This window comes from Toxotes jaculatrix, chromosome 8 (assembly GCF_017976425.1).
Source record: "Toxotes jaculatrix isolate fToxJac2 chromosome 8, fToxJac2.pri, whole genome shotgun sequence".
Lineage (NCBI taxonomy): Eukaryota > Metazoa > Chordata > Actinopteri > Toxotidae > Toxotes > Toxotes jaculatrix.
In genome coordinates, this window is record NC_054401.1 from 18,336,157 (window position 1) to 18,359,723 (window position 23,567).

Sequence of the window (23,567 nt, forward strand, 5' to 3'; positions counted from 1 at the left end):
TGCTGCATTATTTCCCAGCCTTATATTGCTAGCAGTCATTAGTATTCATGCCAGTGGTTTTCCCCCACAAACATAAACACAAGCAGGACTTCCTCTACTCTTAGGAGAACCAGGGGTTCGTTAATTATGGTGTGGCAAGTTTTGAAATAAAGACAGTATGAAAATACTTTCTAAAAAATGTTATTAGCGTATAACTATTAGGGTTAGGGTTAGGGGGTTATTAGCCTATGGAGAAACTGAACTAGTTAAGGTATGTTTATGCAAGGCTGCGTAAGTGTCACTGTGGCTGTCTGCTAATTATTTTCACTCTACAGCTAACATAAACAGGTATCAAATATGGTCTGCAAAGTAAAATTTAAAACAAATATTTTGTTAGCTTTCAACAACTACAGCTCCCATGTGTCATAGAAATGTGACCTGACCTTGTCTCAGATTTACTGATGCTAAACGTTTTCCTTAGCAATCCTCTCTCTGAGATGTCATGCACCAAAACAATGTTTAGTGGGCACCTGGCCTTTAGCTAATTTTATGCTGTTAGCAATTCGTCTTGTTCGACCACACAGTGACTGCCAATGTAGGTATCAAGTGCGCTGGATAGCAATCAGCATACCAGAGGGGGTCAGCAGCATAGAAGGGCAAAGTCGGCTGTCCTGTCATTTGATTAGTACTTTGGAGTGTTAACTTTTTTTCAATTTTCAGTTTATTTCCAGCAACTTCACCGTGTAACAACCAGCAAAATTGGATGGGTGGAAATTCAGGGTAGAAAACTTATCTTATGAGCTTGTTATCACTGTTGTGCACAGTTCAGTGTTTGCATTGAATACTGTGGATTGTATTGTACTTACAACAGCTGAAGACCACGTCAGGCTCCACTCTTGGCAAAGAACAGAAATCTTAGGCTGCAGCGGGTACAGGCTCACCCAGACTGGACAGTTGAAGACTGGAAATTTATCCTGTTGATAGATGATAACGGAAGCTGACAGACTTGATTGATCAATGGTTTGATGAATCTGGATTTCTGTTGAGGCATGCAGATGAGAGGATCAAAATTTGGCATCGACAGCATGAATCCATGGATCAAATCTGCAGAGAGGATGTGAAGCAATTATGACAACATGGACCAAAATCTCAGAGGAGTATTTCCAACATCTTGTGAAATCCAGCTATTTCTTATTCAGTTTTTGACACCTGACATAGTTGACCAGGATCTTTTAAACTTTTGAAATGACATCGTCACCTGTGGGGAAAATCAGATGTGTCACAGGGTGCCAGAAGACAATCTTTTTGGATGATGATTTATCCTTCAGTGGACATTTCGATCCAGTGTTTCAGTATGTGAACTAGACTGCTGAGAGATGATAGCTGAAGCTGACAGACTTGATTTATCAATTACTCTATGAGAAATTATTGGTTGTGTTTGTCTGTCTTTTGTCGTGTCTCTGAGAGGCAAGCCTTGAACTGCACTGTGCCAATCGACCGGGTCTGCTCAAGGGCCTGTTTAAAGGTTACAGTTGATTATATCACATTCTGCTCTTTCACAAATCAATACTTACATTGTTGAAGTACAGTGCGTCCTTTATGTCTTTTGTGAGGGTCAGTCTTTGACTGTAACGAGGCCTGTGTGTGTCAGCGTGTGTGTTTGTTCCTATTTGTATCTGTGTGTGTCTCAAGTTTCTGTGGGTGTGAGAGAATACATCTGATCTGAACAGTAATCAGTAAGCCACATGCTAAGGAGAGGTCATCATCTTGGCCTGGGTTGTTGGCTTTTTGGCACAGAGTTTTACTTTTTGGCACACTGATGTTTCATCTCATTAAGGCATAATTTTTTTACTGCCTTGTCATTCCATTGAATATCCATTAATTTCATTCAAAGTGTGATGTCAAATAATGCATGGATTGTAATGGAGGACTTTGTGAAATTTCACTTGAAGAATTGCTCTGAAAATTATCTTTTATCTATATTTATATAGACAAACTTGAAACAATGTGCAGATGGTATCTTCTTTCTTTTGTCTTACAGTGCGGTATCTGCATGTCTTCCATCTCTGTCTTTGAGGAACCTGTTGACATGTCCTGTGGCCACGAGTTCTGCAGAGCATGCTGGGAAGGGTATGCTGTATTTTGGTTTGGCTTGGGGTGCCCTTAATTTGCCTCCACTTTTTCAGTGCTTTTCTGTTTAGCTAATGGCTGTCTGCAATGCATCCTCAGGTTTCTAAATCTAAAGATCCAAGAGGGTGAAGCCCATAACATCTTCTGCCCGGCCTTTGACTGCTACCAGCTTGTGCCTGTGGAAGTCATAGAGAGCGTTGTGTCTAGAGAAATGGACAGGCGCTACCTGCAGTTTGACATCAAGGTAAAAGAGATGAAAAACACAGACAAGTACAGAGTAAACAGATTTCTTTTAACTGTGAGCCTTCTACACAGAATATTGAAATTATATTGTCACCTTGAGGGATAAACACATGACTCCTGCAGTTAAACGTCAGTGTACACTGAAGAATACAATGACTATAGATGCCAGTTGACTGACATGGAAGGGGGCAAAGGGGCAAACACAGATGAAAATAGAGAGGTATTCTTGGACATGAAAGGTAAGGCATAAAGTTCAGAAATCAGTTTCTTACTTTGGGAGCACACACAAAGTAAATTACAGGCCAGTGTGAACCTCAGTGCAAGTTCACCACAGCCAAAACACGTCACACAACTCTTCTCCAGTACACCTTGCTTTAATTTTTTGGCTATCTTGTCTTCATCAGATTGCCAGATGCAACTACCAACCATTTATGGTTTCAGCACAAGTATCTGTTATCCACCTGTAACTGTTATTAACTGAAAAGTCCAAGGGGTACACATCTCAAATAAGTAACCAGCCTCTTTGTTTGAGTTGCCATAGACACATTTTCTCATTTAATCTGCACAGACACAGTCGTCATATTCCTGGTGATTATTTTTACTTGTTGGTTCAAGATCAATCTTACTCTCAAAATAGGGCAGCACTTAGAATCCTGTTGTAGTTGCTGGACTAATGGCCTGAATTTGTTACCTTTTAGAATTTTAAGCCACTTGCTGATAATCTTGTGGTAGATTTAAGAGGCAATCAATCGCCTTCACTGAAATACCTACACTTCAGCAATAGATGCCTGAATCACCAATTGATTTTAATCTATTTTGCGTCTTCTGTTACAGGCATTTGTGGAAAACAATCCAGCAATCCGCTGGTGTCCTGTGGCAGGGTGTGAAAGGGCTGTGCGACTAAACACTCAGGGTCCTGGAACCTCCACCTCAGACCCTCTTAGCTTTCCCCTCCTTCGGGCCCCTGCTGTAGACTGTGGTAAAGGCCACCTCTTCTGCTGGTCAGTACTCATTATAATATTCTAATGTCACAGTAATAATGGAGATTACAGAAAAGATAACATTGGAAAGCGTACTATCTGTTTTTATCAGTTTAAGCAGAAGTCTGACTGATTTTTTTATTAAAATAGGAAAACACTAGAAACTTCACAAGTGTCTGCGTATATCTGTATATCTATGGCTGAGCGGATGTACCCTCATTTTTGGCATTCATTTACACACACTACCCTAAAATGATAAACTGGAAACATATTTAGATTTTTTTTTTCACTTTAAAATCATTCAAGTTCTCTTGTGCTCTGTCATTGTGAAATAGAAAAAGTTTGATATCACCCAGACTCATCTGAGAGTTGGGTGTCAGTTCAAACCCAGCAACTAGGAAAGAATGGCCATTTTCAGTGAGCCAACCAAGAATTCAATGACCTCTCCAACGGAGAGCTCTGAAGCTCTGTTCGCAACCATCCCTCTAAAAAACAGCACTCCATCGATCATTTCTTAAGGATAGAGTGTCTAGATGGAAGCCATTTGTAATAAAAGGCGTATGACAGCCTGCCTGGAGTTTGCCAAACAGCAGAAATCTGAGAGTAGGGGGAAAATATTTTCTAATCTGATAAGACAGGAATAAAACTCTTCAGAACAGAACAGATCAGGACACCAAGCACTTTGGTAAAAACTAGGTCATGATCAGGCCAAGTCTTCATGCCCAGCTAGGCTAACCTCCTTCCAGCTCAAGCTTCATACTGAACTAACGGACAGAGATTGATTTTAACCACATTTCCTAAAATGTTGAACTATTCCTTTGCCTTCTAATACATGTACACACATTTTGTTACGGTGTTAAACAATTTTGTCATCATAGAAAATGTGCATAGGGAAGTTTTTCATAACAAAGTTATTAGTATTAATAGTAAATTAGTATTAATAATTTTTAATATTCTATATGCTCATATGTGTGGTGTGAACACACATTGTCTGTGCTCTTGAAAGCCAATGTCAAGCTTCTAATCTGTTTGTATGTGTTTGTATGGGCATCCATTTATTTTTGTGTACACATATTTGTAACTACTCATGTTATCTCTCTGCTTGTGCTAGCTTAGTAGCATGCTCAAGGGCAGAGGAGCCTAGATGCTGTGTAGTCCTCCACCTTCTGTCCTATGTACTCATACTCTCAGAACCCTGCAGACTGCCCCCACAGCTCCCTCACCATCATATCATGACCTTAACTCCGCCATGTTTAATATTACATACCTCGCTGCACCTCACCTCGCTACAAGGTTCCTCAAAATGGCCATTAGGTTCACCTGTCAGGTTCACTTGAGAATTCAGTGGACGTCACGTGTGCTAAAGCAGTGTTTCTTACAGAAAGAGATTCTATTTGTGGTGGTAGCTAACTGGGGGGAGGCTTTCTTAGTTATTAAATTATACCGTGTATAAAGCTCCACGGCTAATATTTTAATTGCCAAGTACACAAATAAATAACTGAAGAATATATACAGCTCCTTCACTGTATTTGCTTTCACCTATTGCTTCTGCCCTTGCTTGCTCTCCCACAGCAGCATGTTGACCGCTGTCCTCCTCCTCCTCTCCTACATCTCTCTCTTCATTAGCTACAGCTACCCCCTCCTAACCCTCTCTTGCTGCTTCAGCTGCCACAGCCTTGAAACAAAGTAATCAGATAGCTAATCTTATTGGTCGAACTGCTTTCCCAAATGTGTTTTCTTAAGTTTCTAGGTATTCTGTTTTGCTAATACCTCTGGTCCAGACTGTCTTTGCTCCTCCTCAGGACGAGCCCTTTTGAGTCTTTGAAAGTATTCATCTGGATTGAGGGAGCAAGCATTCAGAGTTAAAGCAGTTGATATTGACTGGCAACCACGCTAGCCATCTTCTCTGTGGGGAAAAGCCAGCAACAATCTTTCCTTCTGCGCACGATCATGTTTTGATTCAGACTGTGCACAGAGAGGAGGGGCTGTTCACAGACAGGTCTGATGTCAGTGTGTTTGTGACAAAGAGAGGAGCAAGGAGAGGCTGAGCGAATCGATGCACTGCACACAGCTCTACAATGAAATGATATTTTACCCATTTGGAATAGTAAAAAAAAAAGAAAATCAATATGTGGCAGTTAATACTGACATTGTGGTGGGCTGGCGCAAATAAATCAGTGTATGGAAAACAATGTAATCAAACTGGATGTAACACCAGTCCACACTCTACAGTTGCCTTGACACAAGGAAGGCATTAAGCTGAAAAGCAGAAATGGCCAATTGATGGTTGTTGACAGTTTTGACAGCACTGTGTGATTAGTGTGTTCATCATTTGTCTTAGTTTCAGGTGTAGTCGGGAGCCAGGTGTTTGCGTTGGATAGTTCATTTCAACTCCAGTCTTCATTTTTACCTCTCTGTGTGTATTCCAGGGAGTGTCAAGGTGAGGCCCATGAGCCCTGTGACTGTGAGACCTGGAAGTTGTGGCTACAGAAAGTCACTGAGATGAGGCCTGAGGAATGTGAGTATTGACAGTAATTTACTTATTTTAAATTTGGGGTGTTTTAGACATGATATTAGACCTGAATTTACAAAATGTACCGGGTTCTGACTTAAACTTCTAAGTCCATGCTGTTTTTACAGACATAATGTGAAATGGTTTTAAGGAATAATTGCATAGTCTTTACATTCTTAGATCACATAACTCAGTCTTTATACCGCATTACAGCCACAACTTTACAACCACTACCATTGATTATCATTTTATAATGGCACCTGTCAAGGGGTGGGATGTATTAGATAACAGGTGAATGGTCAGTTCTTGAAGTTAATATGTTGGTAGCACAAAAAATGTGCAACCATAAGGATCTGTAGTCTGTAGACTATCTGAGCAACATTGAAAAGGGCTGAATTGTTATGGCTAGATGACTGGGTCAGAGGAGCTCCAAAACCAAAAGTGGTCTAAGGACGGACAGCTGCTGAGCCAGTGACAAGGTCATGGCCCCGTGAGGCTCACTGCTATGTGTAGGGAACAAAGGCTAGCCCATCTGGTCTGATCCCACAGAAGAACAACTGTAGTACAAATTGCAGTAAAGCTTAATGTTGGCTATGACAGGTAGGTGTCTGAACACACAGTGGATCACAGCTCGCTGTGTGTGGTGCTGCATAGCTGCAGACCGGTCAGAGTTCCCATGCTGACGCTTGTCCACCTTTAAAAGTGCCTACAATGGGCATGTGAGTATAAGAACTGGACTGTGGAGCTCTGGAGAAAGGTGGCCTGGTCTGATGAATCACATTTTCTTTTACATCATGTGGATGGCCAGGTGCGTGTGCGTCGTTTATCTGGGGCAGAGATGGCAGCAGGATGGACTATGGGGAAAAGGCAAGCCTGAGGCAGTGTGCTGCTCTGGGCAAAGTTCTGCCTGGAAATTGTGGGTCCTGGCATTCAGGTGGATGTTACTTTGACTTGTACCACCTACTTTAACAGACCGAGTACACCCATTCATGGCAGCAGGATAATGCCCCTTGTCACACAGCAAAAATTTTTCAGGAATGGTGTGAGGAACATGACAAAGAGTTCAAGGAGTTGACTTGGCCTCCATAATCCCCAGATCTCAGTCTGATTGAGCATCTGTGGAGTGTGCTGGAAAAACAAATCCGATCCACAGAGGCCACAACCTGTAACTTACAGGACTTAAAGGATCTGCTGCTAACGTCTTGGTACCTGACACCCACAGGACACCTTCAGAGGTCTTGTGAAGTTCATGTCTCGACAGGTCAGAGCTGTTTTGGCAGCACAAAGGGGACCTACACAATATTAGGCAGGTGGTTTTAATGTTGTCCCTGATTGTGTATATTTAGCCACCTGTTGGTAAATTGTTATACAAAGAAGTTTAGTTTATTAGCCATTCCCATTACTTGCTTAGATTTTTTGGGTTGCAGTCAAGTGATTGATTTGGAGTTAAATTGTCTGGAACTCAACCACAGTAATTACAAACAGTTTAGGTCTAAGCCAATTAAAATCCACCATGCTGATGATAAATTATTAATTAAAATGAACAACCCACTGATTGAAAGTATGCAATGTCAAGAAGCAGTAATTTTACTGTGGGCAATCTAATAGATAATTCAAGATCAGCCAAGTCGCTCCAAAGTGCCACTTCATTGATGTGACGGTCGAAAGATAAAAGGACTTCTTTTATTTTTGAACTATCTTCCCCTTCAATTTCCCCAGATTCTGTTTTATCTTGGCATTTCAAACAGCACATCAGAGGTGCTTTGATAATAGCCAATTATTCTGTATGTGTGTGGGTGGGTGCATGAGCATCTTGGGAGATGTTAGCAAAATATATAAGCAATACACATTAGTCAGGCAGGACAATTTCCCACTCAGTGCAGGGGTCTGTTTAGATGCCGCGGTAATAGTCATTCTCATTCTGTCTCATTATGCCTTTATTTGTTCTGTTTACCTCCCCCTCCTCCTCATGAAGTGGCTGGTGTGAGCGAAGCTTATGAGGATGCAGCCAACTGCTTATGGTTGCTCACGAACTCCAAACCCTGCGCCAATTGCAAGTCTCCGATACAGAAAAACGAGGGTTGCAACCACATGCAGTGTGCTAAGGTAAGTTAGGCTGGGAAGTTTCACATACTTTCCTTACTAATGAGGAATATTAATAGGTGACAAATTTATCTCAGGGGCTATTCTAGCTAGGATATTTTCAGTTCATAATGAGTAGACTGTTGTCATATTGGGAAAACAAACTAAAAGGCAGAATCAGAGTTTACGATTAAAAACATTGCAGTTGCAGACTTACAAACACATTTCAGCCTTTGGCCTTGCTGACTGGGTCAGCACAGAGATTTTCATCAGCTAAATGTACTAAATCATATTCAGTGGACGACCTGTAGGCAGCTTTAGAAAAAATAGTTTTATTAACATGTTTTTTTTTTTTTTTTTTGAATATTTTGGCTCCTTTACCAGGCAGCTAGAGCAGGGCTGTGACCTGCTTCTAGTTCCATTTTGCTACTGTTTTGTAGATAATGTGATTCAATTTTATGTATACGCCAATTTTGCTCCCATTTATATATATTACTTTAATATTTCAGTTATTTGTTAGCCCGGAAGCTGACATAGTAGTTGGCAATCAATGACACAACAGGTTTAAGAAGTTGCAAATTGTAACTTGTAAGTGGGACGTACTTTCAGTGTACTGGTTTGATGTTAATGCCTGGATTTGGATTATCACCAGGGAAACACTTTATATCTGAAGGCTCAGTAGTACCATACATCTATTTAGCAGCACACAGATGGTTACTGTGACTTTCTCAGAAACTTAGTGAATAGTTGCTGCCTTCAAACTTCAGAGGCCTTGTGGAAGCAAAAGATGTAAAGTAGTGGCTAATTAAATATTTTCCTGTAGGGCAGACTTCGTTGTGTTGTAGCACTATTTTGGATTCTTGTGATGGTTTACCTTATTTAACTTTCAAATATCTAACAACACTCTTGATGAATTTGCTCTTGGTTATTGACTTTGCTCAGTTCTTTCATTCATTACACAACATTTTCCAGTGGCGGTGTGTTATTTTTTGCATCAGTTTGTCAGATTATAATCTACACCGGGACTCATCTGATATTAATGATTAATTAAGTATGAAACAGTTCTTGTGTTAAATTGCTGACATATTTTTCTATAGACAGGAGGAGGTAAGAAGCTCTCTTGTTCTGGTGAAGGTAATGGTGTTGTAATAATAAATGTGAGAATGTGCTGAATCACATTTAAGATGCTGTCAGTCAAGTTTAGCATTTTGCAGCTGTTCTAAAAGTTTACTGTATGAATGGTGGCTTATGATACTGTCATGCTCACAAGCAATCCATCAAAGAGCTGGGAAGCCAGTAAGCCCTGTAGTTAATCAGCAACTTCTCTTACAGAGATGGACAACAGAGAGTAATACAAAGGTGATGGAGAGTAAAACACAGACATCCAGAGAGTGGAGGGAGAGAGTGCCAGATTAATAATCGCACAGACGTGTTGCCTGACTGTCTCTGTTACTACCACTGTTGGTAGAGAGCAGGCCATGAAAGGAGCTCAGTGCAGTCATACAACCGGGCTCCCTTTGTTTTTGTGACAGCCCTGTCACTGTCTCCGTCCTGGTTAAAGAGGCTGACTAGAGATGGAGATTAGTTTGGGAGGAATGGTGCAGCTTTCACAAGCTGAGAGGCCACAGAGGGCTCAGCCTCTTGACCTGTTATTACCTGGTAAGAAATGGCTTTACCTCTGTTGCTTGGAAACACAGGGTTCACTGTTGCCAAGGAACATTTCTTTGTCTTTTCACTGCCACTTCCTTTCCTCCAGTGTGGCCTTACACTTTGTTATCTAAAGTATCTCCATTTCACACACTGTCTTTTTGTATCTCTCGGTCTTTCCATTCATGCCCCCTCTTGCATTTTCTATTGATTTTTCTGAAGTGTCATGTAAGCAGTGTTTCCAGGACAACAGAGGTCTTAGCCTTTAGGGTTTTGTGTTGCTCTGGCTAACTTGTCACTCACAGAAGTACTTGTGGCACGGGGAGAGAAATCACTTACACCCAAATAGGCTTCAGATTGGAGTGGCTGTAGTGCTTTGTTGTTCTACAGTACCCGATGGGACTAGCTGATCTCAGATGTTGTTTGAGTGCCTTCTAGTGGCAGCAAGCTGAGGGATTCACCACTAGGTTCAAACAACTGCTCTGCCATTTGTTGAAGAAAAAAAATATATAGATGGGAAGAAGATTGAGATAGAGAAAAGACAGCAAAGTAGATCTTGAGTCCCAAGTTACCAGGTTTACAGGCTCATAAGAATAACCTTCACCATTTATTATAATTCTGTTCTGATTTTGAGAGCCTTTTTTTTTTTATTTAGGACTTGCTGAAGTATAAACTTTGTAGCTTTCATATCCTTACAGGTCCAGGCTTGATAATATTAGCAGCTACAGCACACCAGCTGAGTTGTGAAGTTTTGTCAGTCTTTTTACTTTCAGGGGGAATAATCAGGTGAAAATAATTCTGAACAATGTGTGTGTTTGTCGAGTGGGATAATTATAGCTATCAGTTCACAAACCATGACACAGTCACTGGTTTTCTGGCAATTAAAAAAAAAGGCATGTAGTGAGTTTTTTATGGATGTCATGAAAAGTAAATCACCTGGACTAGAATTAGTAACTGCCCAGCCAGTTATTGGTGTGATGGCTGACAAGAGCAGATCTAAGTCTAACATGTCTATTCTGTCCCTGTAGTGTAAGTATGACTTCTGCTGGATCTGTCTGGAGGAGTGGAAAAAGCACAGCTCATCAACAGGAGGCTACTATCGCTGCACCCGCTATGAGGTGATCCAGCAGGTGGAGGAACAGTCAAAGGAGATGACTGAAGAGGTACACACATGCACACACACACATATATATATATAGACAAACTAGAGTTCACAATTAAACTAAACAAAATCAAGAAGTGGTTTAGTTGATCAACACCACATTCATCATGTGTTTTAGCCCAGTTAACTGTTGCCTTTCCAAAATGTGACTTCTCAGCGGTATGTGCCACTACGGACTAAGAAAGAGTAGAGCTGGGTAGAGCTTGGGCTGTTTTACATTAATTTAGTTTTATATGTTAAAAGAGTATTCCTCAGATTATGCTTCTATAATTGGACTCTTGATTCTTCCCTATCAAAGCCTGTGGACTGCATTACCCACATTGCAACCCCCAACAATTTAGCTGGCGACTTGGGTGCATTTTGCTGGTAGGTGGTAATGCAGCCTCAAGTCTCTTACAGAAATGAGGAGCAGGCCACAGAGGTTTGCTACGCTCACTTCAAGCCCAACTCATTTTCAAATTTGTCATCTTTAGCCCCAGTGGTGCCTCAGTCTACATGACTGGAGGCAGCTTATCAGATTTTTTGCAGCTGAAGACACAAAAAGCTTAAGAGAACTTTTTTAACATATGCAGTAGTACTCCTGAAGACCTGCAAACAGACTTTGATGTGTAAAATCAGTGAAGTTCCCCTTTAAACACATTTAGGAAGCAGACTAATTAGGATTTTTTTTTTTTTACAACTGATAAATACATTTTGCCCCACCACCACCATAAATTAAATCTTAAAAGTGGTAGGAACATCAGCATAGACAATCGTCTCTTCAGCCATTGATAGTGAATTTGTCAATCTGCTCAACCCTAACTTATAGATGCAAATAACACGATAGTGTCTCAAACCACCAAGATGTGTAGTTCATTGAAACATTAATCCAAAGGAATTTTTATAGAGAAAAATGTATGCGGAGCCAAACATACACATATATATGAAAATAGCCAAGAACAGTACTTGTTTGTGTGGTTACATACTAACTGGTAAATGGTTTCATCTATGAAGCTGAGTAGGATTCACACAAACATTCACACACACACACACAACCAACCTATGTCTAGACTGTTGATCATCGAGCCGTGCACAGTCAATCCTGTCTACCTTCATCAAAGGTGAAAAGAAGTTCATTCTCATTCTTCACCAGCACTCCTCCCAATCACAAGTACTGATTTCATCTGTGGCACTACGCACTTACTTTGACTGCTCTCAACCAGAGTACCTACGCAGTCCTCCTCTGTGAGGGGGAACAACATGCTCAGGAATTTATTAACTGTGACTGGTGTCTCATCATGGTTTCGCAGGCAGAGAAGAAGCACAAGAGCTTTCAGGAACTCGACCGTTTTATGCACTACTACACACGCTTCAAGAACCATGAGCACAGCTATCAGGTAAACAGGTCTGACTTTGCCTTCCAATGATGTCTGCTTTACATAGTGTACAGTCATGCAGTAGCTGAGGCAGTGGATGTAGCCAGTGGGAACTTGTCATCTAATGTAAAACTGCCACATGGTCTATTATATTTTTTATATTACTGGAGACTGTCCTGCCTCACATTCTGGTATTCCCTTCACTGTTTGGTTGGACACTGTTTGATTGAGATGTTTTTACCTAACAGTAAAACCTAACAGCTTCTGTGTTCCACAAAATAGCTGGAGCAGCGCTTGCTGAAAACTGCCAAAGAGAAGATGGAGCAGCTCAGTCGAGCCCTGAGTGGAAGTGAGTGAACAGTCTGCCAAAACAGTGTCACTCTTTATTACACATTTAGACACATCTTAATCTAGTGTGCTGATATTGAGCTTTGGGAAGTAGGCAGGAGGGAGAAAAACACAAAGGTGTTTTTTAATAATGTATTGACAACAGTGGATATCGTTATTATTCAGCAGGCACGTTTACGTTACAAGAAAGTTGTGCTTTGTGAATAAGCTTTGTCTGGTGTCCTTTAAACCCCCAGGCAATTTCCACTTGTTTAGCATAGTCAGGTTTTGTTCTGATACACAACACTCAGTTCAAGTTTCAGTAGATTGGGATTGCAGTGTTCGTGCTTAGATAAATATGGCTGCCAGCTGTCAGTGAAATGGAAATAGCCATGACTCAGTGGTAATGAGTTTGACTTAGTTGAAAGTTTCCAAAATTCGTCCTGCATAACACAATTGCAGATTACAGGTTTTATTCTCTTTTGGTTATTAAAAATGTCTGATGATTACTCATTACTTTGATGCACTTTTGCTAAAAAAGATTCAAATGAGCAGGTTACAGTTGGAGCATAATACTCATCTAGGAAATAAAAGAAGTTATTTTACCCTTAAGAACTTCAAGAGAAAAAGAGAAGTTCACAGTTCACCAAAGGCCAGTGCAGTTCCTGGCCCTTGTTTTTCATCCAACTAAACCCCCAGAGATGTAATTTAAAACATTACCTACAATATATTTAATACAATGTGAGCTTTGCTTTCATATGCTTTGTTTCAGAATTTCTCAACATTTAGTACTGGTCTGCTTAGAAGACTAGGTAATTTAAGCAGAAATGAGGGATGTATTCTACAAAAGTAAAGCTGATATTCATTTTGTTACCTGACACACTCTCTTTCTCTTTCCCAGGGGAAGGAGGCCCACCTGACACTACGTTCATTGAAGATGCGGTCCTAGAGCTACTAAAGACTCGCCGCATCCTCAAGTGCTCTTATCCTTATGGGTTCTTTCTGGAGCCCAAAAGCACAAAAAAAGAGATCTACGAGCTTATGCAGGTTTCAGTTCTACTTATTGAGGAAAGAAAAACAACTGTTCACAGCAGCCACCTTTCAAAGGGCCATTAGAGATGTAGAAACAAAGCTTTCAGCTTCATAATCTTCAGTCTGCCCCAGTTATACCTTCACATCTCAGCTTTTAGTTAAAGTTGTAATGTTATATAATTTGTGATCACTCCCATAGACACAAAATGTACTTTCCTTCTATCTTTTAGGTTGTGGCCTTTCAAACACTGTGAAATAAATGTGCAATGGTCCCATAGGTCTTACAATTTCTTAAAAGGCTTTAAATTTACACATTTTTAAAGTACATACATCAACAGTGGCCCTAGAAGTAGTTCACTTAGAGGGCTACTTTGAAAGTCACTTTGTCTTTGAACATCCCAGCTTAGGTACAAATTATTTTATAAGACACAAAGTTAAATGTGAAATTGTGTATTCATACACTAAAACTACCTGCTCTGTGAGTTTTCATTAAAAAAAATCTCTCAGGCAGCTTTCTTTCTGTCCTCAGACGGACTTGGAGATGGTGACTGAGGACCTGGCACAAAAAGTGAACCGGCCTTACCTGCGGACGCCACGCCACAAGATCATCCGTGCAGCATGTCTGGTACAGCAGAAGAGGCAGGAGTTCCTGGCCTCAGTAGCCAGGGGAGTGGCCCCCAATGACTCTCCTGAGGCCCCCAGACGCAGGTAACGTGCAGACGTGCAGGTCACTGAATGTCCCAGAATAATCTTCACAGAAGAGAGAAACAGTATTACAATATAACAAAACACTCATCATGTTAAAATGATCAAAAGAGACAAAAATTTCAGTGTAGTTCTAAAAATTCAGCAATTAATCTCATTCTAAGAAAAGCCTCTGTCTCTTGCTCTCTTACAGTTTCGCTGGCGGAACGTGGGACTGGGAATACTTAGGCTTTGCATCACCTGAGGTAACAGAACAAGCCTACATTACGTTTCAGTGGAGTCTTGTTAGTTGAAGTATCTACTGTGATGTTTGAACCCACACTTAAACAAAATTTACAAGTGTCTTTTGACACTGTAAATTATGGCATGACAGATATCTGATTCTGCCCTAAATGCATATTTTCAAATCTGGCATTTTGGCACAGCATATCTGAAGAGATTAGAGGTTATGGCTAAAGTAATCATAATTCTTTTACTTCATATTTAGATCACAGTCATTCATCATTGTTCTAGATGAAACATGTTGAAACAAAAAAAATCGAATTGTGCTTCTGCATGTTAAAGTGACAAAACTGCCTTAATTTATACATATGATGTGATAAATCCACATTTAAAATCTATTACCAATAGTGTGCTGTAATATAAAAACCAGTTGTAAAAATCAAACAAGTTTTATATCTAATTAAAACTTCCTGTTGACTTTCTTTGCAGAGAGTTAAAAAAAACTGAATTCAGTAATAACACCACCACCACAGTATGCAGCCAAATGAATAGATTAGTCCCCACAGAAGATGCAGTTATATTACACTTGAAGCTTTCATCAGCCATCACACCCATGTTTGAGGCTGCAAGTGAAATTAGTGTGCTTGAAAATAGTTAACTGTGATTGGAAGGGAGCACTTGATTTAATGCGCTAATGTAGGAACCACTCTGCTAATATCACACCTAATCAGGTTTAATATCAGTTCATTGCAGAAAGTTAAATCATGATTACTACATCCAACCCTACATCAGTATGTAAGTCTAATTTTTTTAATGCTGCTGGTTTGACTTTGGCACTGACAGACCATGATGACCCAAAGATGGCCACGTTATTCAACACACTGGAGAAGCCAGCTGGTTCAGTGTTCCCCTGTGCACACAGTTGGAATGACTGAAAGCACAGTGCTCTGGCAAACACCTAAGCAGGTTGCTCTCGATCATTGCACATTAGTAACAGACGCTTGTAGTTAACACTCATAAAACTAACGACCACATAATGGTTTGATTATTGATCTGCCTACTTTTCATGCACAGCTTGATGCATGCACTAGATAGTGGTGCATAAGTCAATACACTGCAGTTCCTACTCTAAGTTTCTATTATCGTTCAGTCACCACACTGCAGCAGCTTTCAAACATACAGGGTTTACATATGGAACAAATTCACTCAGCTCAACATCACCTCTCAGGCGTAGTGGTGCTTCCATCTCAAGTGTTAAAACCACAACACAAATATGCACATTGTGCATCAAGCCTAAGCCTCTCAGGTTATTGTGCACATCTTTTCACAGCATGAAGCAGGCATTTCCCTATTGCCAGGAAAACAAATGACAAAATCGGTTTGCCAGTTTGATAAACGGACTTTGAAACTCCTTATCCTCTTCCTACTCAGCAACATGCAGTGAGGCATAGGCTAAGCTTTGTAAAGTTTTCGTATACTTAAGGTTTACAGAGTAAACGTCCACAGCTGGACACATGGTTTGATTATTCAAACCTGGACCCACTGTGTTAATCTAAGTCTTTTTGCTATTTCCAAACAAAAAGCAGCAAGCTACCAAACTAGAAAACCTGAGTTGGTCTGCAAAGACAGGCCTCACACAGATGCAAGAAGGATGTCTGCAACCAGTTCCTGTGTTCAGTCAAAAAACATGTTGTATGAAATTCTTGGTCAAGGTGACAGATCTCAGTCCTTACATGATCCAGTCAGATCCTTTGTTGTTTTTTAAGTTATAAAATATGGAGCTACAACACGACATGGAATTGACTAGGCATATTATGTGTTTCTTTTGACGACTAATCTCTGCTATACCGTAATGCATATCTGTTTGTTTACTGTATGGTGCTAGAACAGTCTTCATCGCTGACAAATGTAGAAGACAAGCTGACTGAAGTGCATACAAGTATACATGCTACAAGGACAGATTTAATGAAGCTCGGCACACACCACAAAAATGTGCCTTATCTTCAAAAGAACAAATTATAAATTTAGCTGAGATGCTCATCTTACCTGCACCCCCATTTCTCCTACAGGGTTTAAATCACAATCAAAGCCAGACAATACTCTATCATCAGCAAATTATTTTGAGCACCTATATCTATGAGGAAGATAACAGTAAATGCTGCCACCAGGTGCTGCACACCATGCCATTCCAAAAAAATATATATTTTTATTTTTATCCCCTAATTAAGAGCCTCTGTCTCTCAGCTGCAGTAGTTAATGGGAACACCATAGTAATAATCAAAGCCTGATGAGACTGCCTCACAGGCACAGCTACAGATGGTCTGCTCCATGGTTCTTACAATGCCTGCAGATCACTTCATAGTGGGCTATTTTTAGAGCGGCGGAAACATGAAAGACAGGCTTTTGATTATAAGAATTTGACTCAATGACTTTTGCAAATGTATGAGATAATGAATGTAGAATGCAGTTGATTATTTCCCGAGCTATGAAATGCAGAAGTGCAAGTTTAGTATATGAAACCTTTTCATGTTTCAATATTTGCAGATTAACCGCAGCCTAGGTTGAAGTTGAACTGAGACTGACAGACACTTACACTTTTTTAGTCTCAGCTGGAAGAACTCAGCTTAGACCAGGTATATACCTCCAGTAAAACTTTGTTTCATTGAATATTCTTTTCTGACTTAATTAGGCTGTATTATATAATTCATCGCCTGATACCATCATGTCACTGGATTATAATCACTGAATCTCCAGACTCTTGATACATATCAGTCATTGTGTGATACAAAGGACCTTGACACACACACATATCCTGTAGTCACAAACATGCATGCATGCCCACCTATTGCACTGTAGTGTTTCTTTGTAATTTCATTTACACATGTGAAACCTGGTCTGTGGTAATTGATTCTACATCATTTAAGCTCCCCCGAGTGACAGCGTGCCGGAAATATCAAATTAGAGTGTTGCTGTTTGTCATAATAACGAAAGATATGCTGCAGCATCTTCTCACTACGTCTAATGCAGAGAACATACAGTTCTGTAAGACTGCTTTTAGGATCGTTAAATCTGAGGTGTCACTATTTCATAACCTATTATAACTGAAACGGGGCAAAATATATATTTTAATTCATTTTGACTTGCGTTGTTAAAGCTTGCTAATAAATAAATATTTAATATAGTTTCATTTTTAATAACATCATTTTCATGTTTGATAAGGCATCCTGGTTGCCTTTGAGATTAGGGCATACACACAAATGAACCTCAGTCCTCATGTTGCATAATTTCCAATTCCTTACCAGGGAGCATGTGTTCTGCTTGGATTCAGCCTAGACTGGAGCCTAATGACTGAAGGCTTGGTCTGTAGATGAAAGGGTTGGAAGTTGTCTCGTTGTACGTGCCCATCTTTCCTGGAACAGGAGACTCAGACAGACAACATTTGAAACAAAGTTACCAGTTTACATATTCACTTATTAAATGTTTGTAACAAAATAAAACAACAGGTAAATGTGCAACCGTGGCCCCCGATCAGCAACACATGGCAATTCTTTTATCTGGTCAGATAAAAGAAAGGTCAGGCGTTGGTATGTTGATGATGAGATTTTGGGACATAGTGACTGGATGAGCTACATGATTAGAGTGTTTTTAAAACGCTATTTTTTGCTGTTGTTTTAAGGAGTATGCAGAGTTCCAGTATAGACGGAGACATAGGCAGCGGAGAAGAGGCGACATGTCCAGTCTGCGAAGTGACACTCCTGACCCTGATGACCCCAGTGACAGCACTTTAGGTACTGGAGTGGACATAGAGCATTCTCCCTCAGGGGTGTCTTTCTCTTTTCTTTTCTTTTTTTTACTTTTTTCTTGGTGGTGGATTGGGTTATTTGCCACAGTTCGTTATTTGCACAGTTAAAGTCCTCAATAAAGCTAAAATATGCAAGTTCAGAAAAGCAAACCGCTCCTTCTGGCCCTTCACCTTCATCCTCGTCAGGCACACTGTGTCTCAGCTAATGCAGGAAGCGGAACTTCCCAGCCTGTGAGTCAGCCACAACAACAACTTCTGGCAGATAATAATTGCTTGAGGCCTCAGTGTGAGAGGAGTAGTAGACCAGAAACACCTTCACGTATTGATTTCCAGCCGTGAACTCCCACCCCTGACTGTGGCCTTCTCTGATTGGTAAGGAGGGCGAGGCTGGCTCAAAAAATTAAGAAGGAAATAACTCAGCACTGCTGCCAAGCTGTTCAACAAGCCTGGGTCACAGAGGCTTGTGACAGCACCTCTCCAGATTAAAGTATGTTCCTGGGCATACTTCAACGAAACAATAATAGAACTCTTCCTAATATCATATATGTAGATTGTGTGATAATTAAACTACACTGATCTGGTATTCTGCCCTCAGTCTTTGATAGACTGATATGTACAGAAGCCCAAACTTTGGGAAATCACAACTTCTCAAGTTCAACAAGCCAATATTTCTAATCCATCAATGTCTTCCATCACAGTGCAGCTTTGTTTTTGGCTGTGTGGAGTGATAGATGGACGGAGTGAGCAGTTTTGAAGCCAGCTAACAGGTTCTGTTGTGCCAAGAAGGATTAATTGATTTCAGACGAAGACACTGAATTAGTGAATTTCCTGGGAAAATGCTGAAGGCACATGCTCTGTCAGGTTGCTATTACTTGATCATTTTGCAGTGTTCACTAAAATGAAAATGATTTTCCTAAATGAGGTAATTAGCAATGTGTTAAATTGCTGTCCAAGTGCTGCTGTAAAGACTGACTGCGGGCGTTTTTGTTCATTTCTTTTTCTGCAAAGACACACATGAGGTCGGAGGTGAACGAAGACAAGGTTCTCTGATGGTGAGTCCACAGTTACCATTTTCATCTCAAACTACAGGATTTAGCTTGTGAAACTGTCATAAAACTTCAGCATTAGTGTAGCTAAATTGATTTTCTTTATTCCCTTGTAGTCATTGTGGCTTGACAGTGCTGCAGTAACAAGATTTTGCTGAACCATTTCTTAGTTTTATTTATTTTTTTAAGAAAACATTTTTCTAACACACCTCCACCTACTGTTTTGCACACTGTTCAGTTATACAAAAGATAGAAGATTGATTCTAGAGTCACAGCCTCAGAATCCAATTGACAGTTGGTATCAGTACAAAACAGGACCACAAGACAAATTTTGATGTCGAGTACGAGAATGGTGACACCTTTGGTCTTGTGAATCTTGTTGATTTCTAATTGGTAAAATAAAAAGACCAAATACATGTACATAATGTACAATAGTAAAATTGTCTTAGGTTTTAGATACGAGAACCTTCACTGTTGAACATGGCACTGACACTGACTTCCCCATTCAGTCTAACCTCCCTAGACTTACTGGGGAAGTCAGAACGTACAGAGAGAGACTAAATCACGGTTCTTTAATGGGATTTGTTTACAGCAAAAAATATACAATATCGCCTGCCTCATCCTTTCCCATTTTGGAGCTGTAAAGTGTAAAACCTCAAAACCACACACACACACACACACACACAGCAAAAAGCATATAGCTATAAAAAAAAAGGAAAAAAAAAATCTGCCATTGGCAGTAGGGCAAAACTGCATTATTATCCTTGCCTGTAGGGGGTGCACAGCATGTCTATATCAGCACTTCTAAGCTGCTGCTGCTCCAGCCTTTCTTTGCCAAAAGGTGGTGCAGGTTTGAGTTTAACTGCAGGTCTGAAACTGCTGGTGCTCTGTAACTGGATGATACCGCCGTGGCCTGGTTTCAAGTACTTTGCATCACTGTCACTGCTTATCTTTTATTTTCTTGCAGGGTCTTGGGTCCTTGGATGATGATGACCCTAACATTCTACTGGCCATTCAGCTGTCACTCCAGGACTCTGGGGTGGCAGGAAGTGGGTCCAGCCATGATGTCCTTGCCAACGAAGCCTCACTTGGCGCTATTGGCACCTCCCTGCCTTCTAGGCTTGAACAGAGTGCTCCTGGTGTAGAGGTCCTCCCCAGAGCTTCCCTAAGCAGCTCAGAACTGCTGGAGCTGGGAGATAACTTAGCAAGACTTGGCAACATCAACATCAGCAGCCAGTACTCTGCTGCTACGAGTGTTTCCGTCTCTGTGCAGCACTGTGACAGTCGCCACCGGGCCTATGGGGCCTCTTTGCCAATACCAGTTGCTCCAGGTGGTAGCAACTCATCGACAGGCCTCTTCTCTTCTTCTAGTGACACGGTAGACTCGACTACATGTGGCAGCCACGACCCATCCTCATCCTCTGCGTTAGCTGCAAACGCTAACCTGCTGGGCAACATCATGGCTTGGTTCCATGACATGAATCCTCAAGGTATCACTCTGGTTCCGTCAACCTCCTCCGACACCGATTCAAACCTGGGTGCGCTCCACGCAGGTGGAGGGGGCTGCCTGCAAGATGATGAGAAAGCCGGTGTCGTCGTCCTGCCTCAGGAAGTGATGGCAGACATGGGTTTCTGCTCTCAGAGACTGAGTGACATGGAGGAAAAGGAGTGTGCCGTTGCTGAGAGGCCAACCCAGTTAGACCTAGTGGGGCTGGACACCATGCCGCTACCTTACATGGCCACCCTTGACCCAACTGGAGACCATGCTGAGCGTGGAGGCTCGAAGGTCTGCCATGTCGACACTCCGCGATGTGATTCTGTATCCGACCAGTTGCCCAGCACCAGCTCCTCTGAGTGGGAGGAGCAAGTGCACCTGGTATGATCTGACTGGCTGAGATGGGAAAGAGCTTTTTCAGAAAGGCCAAAAACCACTAGAGATTGCAAATTAAATAGAGTTGAGGAATAGTAGCTATCCAGGTGGAATGTATACAGAATGAAGAATGTTTCAGTTTGTACCTGGTTGGAAAGTGGGGGAAGAAGTATTTAGACTCTTAGCTTAGATTAGAATTGCAGATCAGTTTCCTGTATTCACTGTATTGTCAGTTAGCCCCCACCCACCCACCCACCCACCCAGCCCTCCTGAAAAGAAAGCACTAACTGAAGGACAGACATTACATTTGATTATGATTTTCAATGATGTATTTCCTAAAATGATTCTGTGCTGATAGAAATATGAAGAAGTTGCTTTTTTTCTGAAACAATTCTAGAGGAGATAATAGATGTAGAGACTTTGGCCTTGTACAGGTTTTTTTTTTCCACTGGAGTTAAAGCCTACTGTATGTGTCTGGATCAGGTCTGTGGGAGATTTTTCACCTGTACGCAGGGAGCAGATTAATATCCAATATTCAATCTGTAGGGTACAGGCTGAGAAATAGTTCTCGCTCCTGTCCATATCTGCCTACTTTATGCCAAACACTGACTAGCAAAAGCACAGTTTGCAGTCACCAAGTGGATCCTTCAAAGCAAATTGTGCCTGCTTGTTACAATCTCTACAACTCAGCTGAACTTTAATGTGAAAGTCTCGAGCCATATTTTTATTTGAGATGGCGGCTGAGTGAAATTTTCAGATCTCACTATCTAAAAGCTGTAGTGTGCTGTGTAAATCTGTAGTTTAAGACCATAATGGTTGTGTACTTTATTATGTGAAACATTCACATTCTGAAACATTTTAAGGATTAGTGATTCAGATGAACAGGGGCTGGCCTGCTCGCAAACATTTCAGAATGGACTTGACAAGGATTCATCTCAAAGCCTCAGTCCTAAAACACTTTCAATAGGAAATGTCTTCTGAGCTTCAGCAAACGCTGACAGGCCCGGAGGGGCCGCTCAGCATCATTCAGTTCACACCTTTGTTACAGCGTATTATGAATTCCTCTGTAGCTTGTCTTAAATTAATGTTTGGGCACTGCAGCTGAACGAGGAGCGTGACAGACTAAGTAGACAGTAAGCAGTCTTGTTTATACACCGCAGGAAAGGCCAGAGAAAGAGATAATCAAGCAATCACATTCAGATTTCAGTGAATTAATCAATCAAGCCCAAGTCACTGTAATTAATCTCTGGGTCCTATTTAAGTGTAACATAAGCAACGCCTTCTTAGAGCTCTGCAGATGTTTTGGGCTGCAGGGTAATGCATGGAGAAAATGTGAATGTGTATTGCATCTCAAACACATGGGGAGTCCATGTTTTTGAAACGGTTCTCTACGCAGTTAGAGACACAGTGCCTTTATGTCAATCACCGTTATTTAATCCTTTTCCACACATTTTTTTCGGAGTGCTAATTACACAGCATTTACAGTGTAAACAAAACAAACACCTGTTACCTTAAAGTTATTTCTCTCACATAAAGTTTGTAGTGTGCAGACATGAGCTCTTGATTTCTTTTTTTTCCCATCAAAATATTTGTAGCATGAGGCTTTTTGTTGGTTCTAGTAGTATTATTTTAACAAATAACACTGATTTTATATAATTTGTTATAATGGGCAACGGTTTATGTTTTCAAATCTTCTTCCCAAATATTTTGAAGAAAGGGGTTTTTTTTTGGCGCAGTAGGGCTTCTTGTCCTACAGTGAAAACATTGAAACAGTTGGTTCTTCTGTGGTTTAGAAACTAAAAATCACTGTATTGACTTTGGAATGAGTTGACCTACTGTATGTGTATCATGTATCTTACCCGAATACACTAAAATGGAGGAATGTTGCAATATAAAGTAGGTATTTATTTGAAATTAAACTGATCCATTAAACAAAAATGGATTGTGAATAACCAATATGAAATGAACACATCAGTGTTTTACAGTTAAGGCTTAATTGTTATTGTACAGACTAATGTCTGAGTGAAGTAAATCACCCCTCTTTTCCAGCAGATGTATAGAGACCCATTAAGTCTAAAAATAGTGATTGCTTTGACAAGTGTCTTGAAGTTGTGAAACTGTGAGTGCCATATGGTTTAACCAACTTTGTTGGACTTGGTTAATGTAAGTGGGTTAAACAAAGGAGGAGATAGCATATGTTGCTCTTTTTGTGTAACGGTATGCTGTGCATGAAATGGGAAAGTTTAATGGAATTTGTACTTCCTTTGTATTTCACCTCTAATGTCCAGGTGATTTATTTTAAAATGGCATATAACATTTTGTAACTCATTGAGATTTTCTATTGTAAAGCAACTAATCCTTGAAATGCTATTTGCACTTTCATAGTCTATACTTGATACATTCCCTCTTTATATGAAAAAATGTTTGACGTGTGATGCCAATAAACTATGTGTTGAGTTTTAATTTGTGGTTT

At 40.6% G+C, this 23,567-nt stretch overlaps 1 protein-coding gene across 1 annotated transcript in view; it reads left to right on the plus strand.

Annotated features, from left to right (window-relative positions):
* Positions 1-23,549, plus strand: part of LOC121185394 (ankyrin repeat and IBR domain-containing protein 1-like) — a 33,387-nt gene extending 9,838 nt beyond the window's left edge. The window contains exons 7-20 of the mRNA XM_041043443.1: positions 2,021-2,109; positions 2,209-2,353; positions 3,187-3,353; positions 5,762-5,850; positions 7,820-7,950; positions 10,602-10,736; positions 12,025-12,111; positions 12,373-12,439; positions 13,319-13,464; positions 13,979-14,157; positions 14,348-14,399; positions 18,053-18,164; positions 19,187-19,230; positions 20,192-23,549. Of these exons, the coding sequence (XP_040899377.1) occupies positions 2,021-2,109; positions 2,209-2,353; positions 3,187-3,353; positions 5,762-5,850; positions 7,820-7,950; positions 10,602-10,736; positions 12,025-12,111; positions 12,373-12,439; positions 13,319-13,464; positions 13,979-14,157; positions 14,348-14,399; positions 18,053-18,164; positions 19,187-19,230; positions 20,192-21,106 (2,358 nt within the window). The 3' untranslated portion in view covers positions 21,107-23,549. The remainder of the gene's footprint in view (positions 1-2,020; positions 2,110-2,208; positions 2,354-3,186; positions 3,354-5,761; positions 5,851-7,819; positions 7,951-10,601; positions 10,737-12,024; positions 12,112-12,372; positions 12,440-13,318; positions 13,465-13,978; positions 14,158-14,347; positions 14,400-18,052; positions 18,165-19,186; positions 19,231-20,191) is intronic.
* Positions 23,550-23,567: the final 18 nt, after the last annotated feature.